The sequence below is a fragment of the Styela clava genome, chromosome 8 (genome assembly GCF_964204865.1).
Source record: "Styela clava chromosome 8, kaStyClav1.hap1.2, whole genome shotgun sequence".
NCBI classification, from domain to species: domain Eukaryota; kingdom Metazoa; phylum Chordata; class Ascidiacea; order Stolidobranchia; family Styelidae; genus Styela; species Styela clava.
The window spans coordinates 19,335,032-19,346,925 of record NC_135257.1 but is presented as its reverse complement, the minus strand read 5'-3'; the positions used below and the strand labels follow the sequence as shown (position 1 = coordinate 19,346,925).

General features: G+C 36.5%; 1 protein-coding gene across 1 annotated transcript; it reads right to left on the bottom strand.

The window, feature by feature from the left end:
- Window positions 1-1,339: 1,339 nt before the first annotated feature.
- Window positions 1,340-8,816, bottom strand: LOC120346344 (neurensin-1-like). The gene is made up of 4 exons (XM_039416055.2): window positions 8,483-8,816; window positions 7,144-7,249; window positions 3,810-4,001; window positions 1,340-2,361 (listed from the first exon to the last, which is right to left on the bottom strand). Exons 1-4 carry the CDS (start codon window positions 8,725-8,727, stop codon window positions 2,170-2,172), a joined length of 735 nt encoding a protein of 244 aa, XP_039271989.2. The 5' UTR covers window positions 8,728-8,816; the 3' UTR covers window positions 1,340-2,169.
- Between the last annotated feature and the right edge of the window lie 3,078 nt (window positions 8,817-11,894).

Here is an 11,894-nt window from a genome sequence, read left to right as displayed (position 1 = left end):
CGAGTTTTGTATTTCCTAATAGAGTTATAGATCGCAAAAACATGGGTGTGTATAGTATGTGCCTTTATGGGATTCTGTTATTTTAATACTCCGTTTTTGTAGTCAGATGTTGTTGCTAGACTCCAACCACTACCGTGTAATTTACTGTCGATTGCAGATCAGCCATTCAGTCAATTGTTTATTTGTCGCTACAAAACAACAAATGCACAAAAATTGGAACAGAAAATAAATATACTATTAACTGTGTGTCTTTGCAACTCACAGAGTCTTCCGAATGTGTTGCTATAGACTAGTATAAATATTGGCAAAGAAGCACTGCCATAATGGACCTTTCCCCGAGCATCGACTTCCCTGTTTACTTCTTGACATTGGTCAATCAGCAAGATGAAAAAAATGACACTTTTCTTACTCAGACAGATTTTCAGGCGTGGTTGTAAACATTACCTCGTTTTCGCGTTTTTGAACTCTATTCGTTAGTTTTCAGTTGTGTTTCGGAAATTTAAATATAAATGAGATAATTCAATGATCACTCTGTCTTCTTATGAGTTTTAATTTTATTGCGGTGATAAAAAATTAGTGTAGAAATAGCTGTGATAGACTAGGCTGAAATTCTTTACCGGTACTTTTAAAAAACAGATTGTTGTATGCGATGAATTACAATGATGGTTTAAAATACATACCCCATTTTACAGACGCTAACTTGCGAAACCACTCTTAAAATAAGCCTCAAAAATTTTGCTTCGGGGGTCAAAGGTTGGGGAAAAGTCCATATTGTACTAATTCATCAAAAATAATTCCTCTGTCCGGTCACTCCACGCGGCTTTCAAAACGCGAATTGCAGTACGACTTGTGCAATGTACGCTTTCGAATACCCAGATACATGCCCTACTTTCGTTCCATTATCCCGGCAGATGAACCTCTCCGTGCTTCCGGGGTCCTGTTGCAGCTGATGAATAACGTGCCTCCCCCCCCCCCCCCCATACATGATTTCCCTACATCTCCCTTATAGGGGGTGAACACCCCCCTAAAATTTCAAAACATCTCTCCTAATTTTGAGGAGTTAAATCAAATTATAGTTCCCAACGAAACTATAATTGTGTTACAATATATTATAGAACATAGCATATTTTTCAGTATAGAAACTGTAGATGATCTGTCAAAAACAAAACACATTTTTATAATATTTACCACCCCCTAAATTTCGGAACACCACCTTCCTAAAATAAAAATCTGGGTAACATACTGCCCCATATTTGCCAGTTGTGTATTTGTCATACTCTGGGTTTCCGGTGCGGAACTTTACCCGTCTCTGGTCAGCCAAAAAAACTTAACACAAGTACATAATGCAGATGGAATGTATTATTACATCATGAAAATGTAAAAAGAAGAGAAAAATAAACATAGAAATAGATCAAACACATTACAAATATTCCGTGATACGTAGTCCGATAATTATTAGCAGTGTTCACTTGTGCACACTCTATAAAACTACTCAAGTTTGAAAACAGCAAGTACCCATGCATAAATAAATTAACTAAATATTATAAATATTATAACAACTGGCGCTGGATCTATTTACAATAACAACTCTTGTTAGAAAGTTTTCTCTAGATCGTAGAAAATGGCTTTCAGTCATTTCAGCCCAAAATTATTACATTTTCAGTAGGTAAGCTGGATACAACAAACAGATTCTATAGTCCAATGTTCATACTGATCATTGGGGAATTTATGTCCACATATGGCGAATAAAACTAATGGCAGTGACAATGAGTTTTTAAAGCATAGACGGCTGGAGCATATTCAATGTATAAAATAAATCCGATTAAACTCCAGAAAAACGCATTTCATCATCGCCGCAATACCTTTTCAAGTTTTCATTATGTGAGTACAAATATAATACACCAACCTCACATAATTTAGAATTTTCTAATAAACTGTACTTTCATCATTGTAAGTTTAAATGTGAAGAATAAGAAAAATCGGCAGTGAAGTTTTTGCAGCATTGACAGTTCGATCCCATTTACTTTATCACAGAACTTTATAAGTGACTAATTTGAATTCGATTAAACTAGAAGAAAAATTACTTTAAATTTTGAACAGTTATTAAAACGTGAAACTCAGGTAAATATATAAAGTAGTGAAGGGACTGGGATTCTTGTTTTCTTAATATCACCGATCGTCCCCATTTGGTTGAACTGGTGTAACTTCTCTTAAAGACATCGGTACAGGGTATGAGGTTGATAGTGTCGGCGTAGGTATAGTAGTAGTTCCGCAAGTGCCGTATTGCACTAGATTTCCGAACTCATCTGTCCCTTGGTAACTTTGCTCGTCCTTAGAGGATGTTGAACGTTGGAGTCGGTCCTGTCGGATAAGAACATAAATACTAAACACCAAAGTAAACTGCTTGTCTGAGGAAGTCTGATTTTGGTCAGACGAAACGTTACAGAAATACATTTGTGTTAGTGTGCAGCAGGACTCGAATTGCATAATATGATATTCTTATTCCTGCTACAGCATCCTTGCATTACATGCCACTAGCGTTAAGGCATTGAGGAAGTATTGGGATTTAGTCTCGCGCAACCTCTACTGATAGTACCAAAAAACGATAAGGAAGTTTTGTGACTACGATAGGCATCGGGATTCGGTAAACCAGCAGCGGTTCCTAAACCGCGCACCTCGACGCAGTCAATTGCGGCAGTGAAATGTCAATTTATTCTCCAAAAATTACTTCTTATTACGTCTTGAAGATTAGAAATTTTCGTAAATTGCTAAAATCTGTAAATATTTACAGTGGGAAGGAAGTGTACCGCACATTCAGTCGCGTTCAGAATGTTCATTTACATATAAACAAGCTATTTTGTGGTAATGAGGTGTTAACAAAGTCAAATTTTCATTTCAACGTGCCGTGATTTGTATTTTATAAAGCAAATGCGCAATGAGTTGGTTGGTAACGGATAAAAACCTCTGACCTAAACTGGTTCCACATGATGGTTGAAGACATCGGAGTGGATATTTACCAACCGTGCTATATGTGCTCTCAAAAACAATCTATATTCTATATCAGGGCTACTCAACTGGCGGACCGCGGTCCGAATCCGGACCTTTTGACGATAAAATTTGGACCGCGTCTGCTTGTTTATTTTGGCAGCATAAGCATCGTTTTATAGTTATAGATGATTTTGATACAATTTACATACACTTCTATACAGTTTGTCGTACTGGTACCGATGTGCGATATTTGTGTCCATATTTGCGGGTCATTCATTGCTCTGTATTTAATTTAATATTGTATTTGATGAAATAAATTTTCTGTAATGTCCGGACCCCAGTAATTTTGAAGTTTCGTAAACGGACCTTTGGTGAAAATAGTTCATTAGCCCTGCTCTATATAGCAACGATTCTCAACCGGGGGCCCGGCTCCACAGAGCAGTTGAAGGGGGTTACAATGCTAGGCGCAAAACGAATTTTACTTTTCTCTTGGCAAGAAAACTTTCCGTTCTCCCTAGTTTCAAAGATTATATCACAGGGTGTTTTCACTTTGTTGAGCATGAATTGTTTGAACATAATGAGATTTGGAATCTACCAATGAAAAAACACTATAAATACCACTGGAATGATAAACAGAGGGGACATGAGTTCTGGGAGCCTATGCAAGGGGGGCACTGCCCACTAGTCATAAAAGGTTGGGAACCACTGCTATATAATGTCAGTATCTGTCAAAATTCCACCAGTTGGGCAGAAATAGGCCTTCTCCACTTTTGGAGAGTACGAACAATTTGCTTTAAGCAAATTATCTAAAAACTACAAACCTCGAATATTTTCCTTTCGGCCAATTCGCTTTGCTTGTTGAGTTTTCCGAAGCCAATTAGTGCGATACATACAGACAGACTGATCCCTCCAAAACAGAAAGTAAACGCCCCAGCCCACCGTGAATACATGAGAAATTTATTAAACTCGACATTGTCTTGCTTGACATATGTGTTTCGTCCAAGTACGAATCTCTAAAAATTGGAAGAGGTTGATTTAATTAAGTTTATTTTTGTCGTCTGCTAATTGTGTAGGATTTTTATTAAGAGAATTAAACATATAATACTAGGGCTGAGCAATTCGAATCGAATAGTAAATTATTCGAATCGGTTCGGAGCAAAATTTCGAATCGCCGCCATCTTGTTGTTTTCTTTTTGTCAATAGTCGAGATCAACTCCCCATTTTTTTTTATTGGAGCCATGTTTTTTTCAACGCAATTGTGACATATGACTATATTCTGTAGTGAGGTATTGATAAAAAAAAACGTATTTTTATTGTGTGTGAACGCTCAGCCATTTGTCTGAGTGATGTAATATACGTTTTCAGTAATTCATGTATTAACGGGACCAATTACAATAGAAAAGTCGCATACAATTACACATTGACTGCCAAGTATTCGAGATTCGATTCGATTTGAAAAAAATATTCGATTCGATTCTGAAATCATCAGGTATTCAAAAATGCCCAGCCCTACATAATACAACAGTGTTAATTGTGAGGATTGAAAGTAAGATATCAATCAGCCACGTACACCAATGCAGCATTCGTATGTTTAAAATTAAGTTTCGATTAAACACACCTCCGAACAAGGCTCTGCACAAGAAGACATTGACAGAAGAAGGTACCATATTTTGGAAGAAATCTTTACGGTTCGGCATTGCCTCCCCCATTTATTACACCCTGCGTGAGGTAGTGGACATGGGAATTGTTCATAATTACAGGACGATTGCTGATGGAAAGTTTGTTTCACCCATCATCGGGGAATCAAAAATTCACTGTCGCAATCGAAACGAACGGGACTGAAATATCGTATTAGCCAGAAACGCAGTGCGTTAGCCCGTAAACCGCTATAACACGTTTAAAAGAATATTGATTAGAATGCATTAATTTCAGAAAATCATAAAGTGGTTTACATGTTTTATTGTAATTCTGAAGCAATAAAACAACGCACGAAAATTGACGACCCCCAACAGAGTCAAAATGGAAGTAAAACGTGACAGCGTTGCCACAGAATCGAAAAGTTTCCTCGTCTAATTAATTAACGAGGTTAATTTAGGTTCATTTAGGGCTTATCGATAATCAGCTCGCGGTCCGTTTCACCGTGACTAAATGAAACTGGAAGTCTCAACATAATCGCGGCCTCAATGATAAAGAGTTCCAGCGATAGAATCGAAAAATTTATATTCTATAAATAACTAGGTAACTTTGGGTTCAATCAAGGCAACTTTAAAACTTCAACAGAAAAAAGTTCCAGCTGTAGATTAGAATCGATGGTTTCAAGGCAACGGGGAAAATGTCGAAATTTCTAAACTTTTATTTTAAAATATTACAATGAAATGGTGTTTTTAAACCTGCTACATATTTATAGTTTGGAGCAATATTCATCAGTGTTCCAATAAAAAGTAACAAGAGATTATTAAGCAAAAATACACGATTTCCTGATTTACTCAAAGCAGCTTTTGAAGTTTCGCATTTTGGGCTGAAGCCTTCGAATCTCTAATTAACATGGTTACTTTAGCTTTAAGTTTGGGTCGTACGCGTGACTAAAAAAAAAGCCGATAACCAATTTACTGTACGTTTCGCCATAACTTAAAATGAATCTTCACAACATAAAAAAAAAGATATAAAATAGGATTTCAGGTGTAAAATAGAATCGATTTCAGGAAAAAAAGTGCAAAAATTCAAATAACAAAACTCTTGTTTTTAAAATATAACAAAATATTAGTCGCTATTTAAGTTGGGTTAGTTTGAAGCAATATTCGTCAACATAATATAATAAAAATTTACAGGACATCAAAAAGTAAAATGTATGTTTACGTAATTTACTAGGAACAACCTCAAGTTTTGCCCTTTCGGTTCAAAGGCCTTGATTCCTCTAATTAACAAGATTATTTTAGCTTCAATTATGGCTGGTCTGTGTCGCGATGAAATAGATCGATAACTAGTTTGAGGTCCGTTTCGACGTAACTAATATTCATAACTTAGAACTTCTACAGTAATAAAGTTTTAGCTGTAGAGTCAAATCGAAATTGAATATTCGAAAACTTGGGGCTCCCGAAGTATGCGAACCAAGATGGCGGACATCGGAATGTAATATGTGTACTAGGTTAGGGTTAGGCCATAATTGTAGGTATGAATACTATGGGAGGCTCTTGGCTAGTTTCGAACTGATAATAGGACTAAAATAAGGAAAATTGGAAAAAAATTATAGCCTAACCCTAACCTGTTACCCATGTCAAGTTCCGATGTCCGCCATCTTGGTTCGCATACTTCGGGGGCACCGAAAACTTTTATTTTAAAATATTACAAAGAGAAAGGCCAAGTAGGTACCTAATCACCAAAATATTCCAATAAAAAGTTACAAGATTTTAGAAATCAAAAATATGCGTTTATTACTCAAAACAGTTTTTACAAGTTTCGTCTTGTGGAATGAAACCCTCAAATGTCTAATTACCAAAGTAACTTTAGCTTCGGTAAACGTCGGTGTCACGATAAAATAAGTCGATGGCCACTTTGCGGTACGTTTTAAGAGTGAAAAACCAAAAATATACGTTTTTCTAATTTATTCAATCCAGTTTATTCAAGTTTCTCCCGTTGGGCTTAATCCTTCGAATCATCGAAGTATAATTAACAAGGTTGCTTTCGTTTTAACTAAGGCTCGTCCTCAACGATAATAAATCGATAAACAAATTACGTCGCGTTTCGTCGGAAAAAGCATAAGCATTCAGAACATAAGAGCGACATAAGCAAAGAAGAAATTCAGCATCAGTATAGAACAGAATCTAAATTTATCTCCTATGATGAATAAGGGGGGCTCCCGAAGTATGCGAACCAAGATGGCGGACATCAGAATGTTATATGTGTACTAGGTTAGGGTTAGGCCATAATTTTAGGTATAAATACTACGGGAGACTCTTGGCTAGTCTTCGAACTGATAATAGGACTAAAATAGGGAAAATTGGAAAAAAATTATCGCCTAACCCTAACCTGTTACCCATGTTACGTTCCGATGTCCGCCATCTTGGTTCGCATACTTCGGGAGCACCAAATAAGGTAACTTTAGCTTTAATTAAGATTCCTACACGTAACGAGAAAATGAACCAATAACCCACTCACGGTTCGTTTCGCCGGAACTAGGAATCCAACAAGCAGAAGAACAATTCCCGCGACGATTAGGATAATTGCAACTGAGAATCCAACTGTGCTCAAGATGTCCCATCGCCTGTAACGAGAAATGTGCTGTTGTAATACAAGGTGTGGATTATTTTGATTGTTTTGGTTTAAACCGTAGACAGTTTTTAAGGGGACGTGAAGCTAATTAAAATTTAAAATATTTTTTAGATTTTATCTTGCTTGTTTCATTTGAATATCACATTTTTTATTTTGGATATTTACATTTCCTTATTGTTTAGATATTGCGATTCCATCAACGTATTTTCAACGTGTTTTTGAATAAAACATACTTTCGCCTTACTACACTGGGGGCGTAGGGAAATCACTGGCGGTACATTACGTGCGCTGATGCGCTTATAATTAAATAATGTTGTTGATATAAATGTTTATTTATAATATGCCTGAATAGATTATGGTCTTTTGTGAACGAAACCATATCGATACAATACAGTATTATTATAAACAATGATTGTTGTTCACGAGATTATGACGTAACTGTATTCTTGAAAATTGTAATGATCAGTCCATTATGATGTAACCGTGATACGTGAATGTGAACAATAGTATCGAATCGTTGAGAAATCATGATGTCATATACATGAAAAATAAAAAACAACTGACATCGCTAATAGATCATCAATTCACTCAGTACAATCACTCGCTGATACACAAGGATCTAGATCAGTACCGCGCCGGCTTTTTAGAATTTGTCAAGTCTCGCGCCCACCTCAAACATAACTAGCTAACAATAAGCTACAAATAACTGATAGTAAGGCGAAAGTATGTTTTATTCAAAAAACACGTTGCAAATACGAGGATAAAATCGCAATCTCCAAACAATAAATAAATGTGAATATCTAAAATAAGGCGGGCAAGACACTAGATACCGCATAATACTATAGCTAAGGTCTCGTTATAGAATAAACAAATAAATCAGTTTTTATGCATATTGCGAGGGGGAATAAAAAGTTATAATATAAACAAATAGAGGAATTTAACTAAAAAGGTTGTATGGCACTGCTTTAGGCAATCCCAGCACATAGAAAAAATGACACTCCAGAAGTATGTGTACCAATATGATGATAACTAATTCTAATGAAGTTGTGTGAAGGGACTGAAACTTATGAGCAGGGGGTATATTCACTTAGCTGACACAGACAGTCCCCAAACTAGTAATAGAACTAAAAAAATAAGGAAAATCGAAATAAAATTATGGCCTAACGCCCTAACCCTAACCTGGTACACACACTAGGGGAGTACTGAAACAATAAATAAAACGTACCTGAGGCTTTTAGGTTTTACTTGATACCCGTCATATTCCGCGTCCTCGTCCACATCTCCAATTCCCGCGCAATCTTCATAAAAATGATGGAGATAACTTTTGACCCCGAACTTAACTTTCGTTGGTCCACGAGTGGGTGACGTAGGTGACACGTGATGCGGAAGACTACCGGAAGAGTCTTCAGAGTACTTTATTGACCCCGATGTGCTTCCACCTGAACCTACCTTTGAAGCTGGTGACGTCATGTTGCTATAGCAAACTTAATTTGTCTTAGGACGTTTCATATTAAATAATGTCCATAGTCACACTATTTTCTAATATTCTGTTAAGAAAATTGTAATTTTTATGTAATCGGATTTGTTTTAATGTGTTCATAAATATGTATCCCGGTAACAATAAATAGGAAAAAAATATCACCGATACTACACGCAAAATGACGATACATTAGCAGAGATTCGGCCCTAGTAAAATAGGTTTTATACACTTAAAGCACTTATATTCATTTCAGTTAGGTATTGCGCATCGCGGCTTACTCCGATGTCAAGTTCATGCATCTGAAATAAATTGCTGGTCGACTATTCTGGTGCCTGACATGGACTGGGAACCGGACGAGAGGCCTTGGTTCGCCACATGATCAAGCCGTCTTCCTTCTATCCGGGAACAAATATAAAGCCTTATCTTAGTATGGTCAATCCAAAGCTGATTAACCTTTTATGTAATAATCATAAACTTGTTTTATAAAATACCAAATGGTGAATTAACTTATCGATTGAATAAGATTAATCATCTCAGATGATGTAACAATATTTGTTCTGGGAACGGGCACATTCGTTTGTGGGATAATTGTTTGTTCGTATTCTTATGCGCAAAACTTGGATATGTTGTCGCTTACTGAATGCTCTGGTAAATGAAAGTTATAGCTAAAGCACTACCTATGGCATAAATGCTGCGAGAAATTGAAGTGAACAGTGACTTTATCGACAATACCAGTTTCCACTCACATTTTTTCTATTATGACGTAATATGACGTTTACTCGTGGCTTTTGGTCCGAACAAGGCTGGATAAAAGCTGCTACTGATTTCTAACAATATCTCAAAGAATCTCTCTACATACTTACTTCGCTGTCGAAGTTATCCAAGGTATACATGCGCGCTTTTTTATTTTCAGTATCCTAGTTGGTTCATCTGGTAATAGGATTATTGATAGCAAGCCAAGAAAAGTCAACTTCCATGGAATTGTTCAAAAATAGGATAAAATGGGGTTGGCCCCTCAGCCCATTGCCTTCGACTATGGCTGTAACACACGGTATAAAAACGAGCATTTTCATCTACAATATCTCGGTTGGTTAATTTGGTGAAAGGATTATTGAAAACAAGCTAAGAAAAATCGGTACTCCCGAAGTATGTGAACCCTGGACACTGTAATGTAGTATGTGTAACAGGTTAGGGTATAATTTCATGTTCAAATACTACGAGAGCCACTTGACTAGTCCCTGAACACTTAATAGAACTAAAATAAGGAAAATTGAAAAAAAATTATTGCCTAACCTGGTACACATATTACATTTCGGTGTCCGCCATCTTGGTGCACATCAAACTCTATTGAATTGTTCAAGATTAGAGTAAAATAGTGTTGGAGAAGCAATGATCCCTCTGCCCACTAGTTACGTCTATGGCTGTACTAAAACAATAATTACACTACGTGATACTGGAACGCAAGCTGAAGATAAAATAAATTAAGTACACATCGTTACATTGCGTACCCTGCTTCATGGAATTAGGTATTTACGATTCAAGGAGAAAATCTGAAATAATCAATAACTGGCAACCCTCGGAACGAGAATCTGCGGATTAAGCCAGCCGACCATCTGCCGAAAAACCGTTAATTATGATAGCAGTGCTATGAAACAAATTTGTAAATTATTCCTATGTATGTGAGTAATTAGGTGAGTTAACACGCCACTTCTTTTTGGCAATACCTTCCATCTTATATTTTTTGTACGTTTCAAACCTTATCCAGGTTTTTGTTTGCTCGCCTGATTTCATAATCAGTTTTTATTTATTTGTTTTTAAAAATCATTTTAGCGCCTTTTATTCTGGTTATGGAGTCGAAATAATCATATAATTATTTAGTTGAACAAAATCGACGGTCAATTTACACAAAAATCGAAAACAGTGAGCGTTATTCAGCAACATCCTGCTATGGGTGACGCTGCTCGCCAATTATTGGTTTATCGCGTCTTTCATCACAATAAAATTCATTTTTCTTACCTTTCCTAATTCTGTATGTACAATGTGTACATTCAGCACGTGAAAAAATAAACTACTGACTACTGGATATTGCAACTTCAATTTTTGTTCTATATTTGAAAAGGTACGAACGAATTCAAGTTTTGTGTCAACTCAATGGCGTATAAATTTAGCAAAATGAAGCATCCATTTGAAGGTATTTTTACGGCACTTTGAGGCTCCATAACTCATTTGAACCTTTTTACAAAGCCCCCGACCATAATGCAAAAATGTGAAATTTGAGAAAAACATCTCCGCAGCATTTTTAAATAACAAATTGGTATATAATTGGGGTTAGGAAGGATTTGAAAATTTGAATTTCCAGTGCAATCTGAATTTCTTACCCTATAACTGGATAATAATTTTGATACTCCCGAAGTATGCGCACCAAGATGTCCCACAACCTGAACTCTAACCTGCTACACAACCTGTGTTCAGGTTGTGCGCCATCTTGGTGCGCATACTTCAGGAGGTCCCGTATTTTTCTATTTTGAGCGTTGGCGTTGTTTTTTTTATGTGGCTTTGGACGGTAGATCCTTATTACGGTATTTTAAAACGTGTCGGCGGTGTTTTCACCCAAATCTCACATTTTTGCATTAGTGGGTGGCGGTGGCTTTTTACAAAAGATCTAATTGTAATTGTAACATGAACACCCGAAAATATAGCTCTTATTTCGTCAGCGCTCGCTTGGACATTATTATTTTCATTATTGGCTGAAGGCTCGGCAGGGACCGGGCTGGAATAAGACTTGCGTAAAAACTGAACGTAGCATGCAATTGATAGCGCTCACGCTGCGGTGTATTTAATCCACGCAACGCTGCGTAAGAATATCGACACTTATGTAATCATAGTAGATTTTGTCATAGAGCGTGCGTCACCTGCTTTACGTAACCATTGATTGATTGCATTGTCTATTTACATAAATCGATGATAAACATTCATACGTCAGGCTTTGTTGAAATTTCGTGAATCGAATTTTAGTAAAAATGAATGGTGCTGCCGTGTTTTTTCGTAGGTAAGACCGGGGCTTATTTCAATTTTCTTTCGAAAAATAACACTAGGGCTTATTTTTGTGGGATGTTTTTTATTTTCATTTAATAAAAACAAAACTACAAAGTAAAGA

Coding starts and splice junctions, on each gene's coding strand:
- LOC120346344 (XM_039416055.2), bottom strand. CDS start 8,727: ATGACGTCACCAGCTTCAAAGGTAGGTTCAGGTGGAAGCACATCGGGG. Junction 4,002..7,143: donor TAGTTCCGGCGAAACGAACC/GTGAGTGGGTTA, acceptor TCCAATTTTTAG/AGATTCGTACTTGGACGAAA. Junction 2,362..3,809: donor CCGAAAGGAAAATATTCGAG/GTTTGTAGTTTT, acceptor CTTATCCGACAG/GACCGACTCCAACGTTCAAC.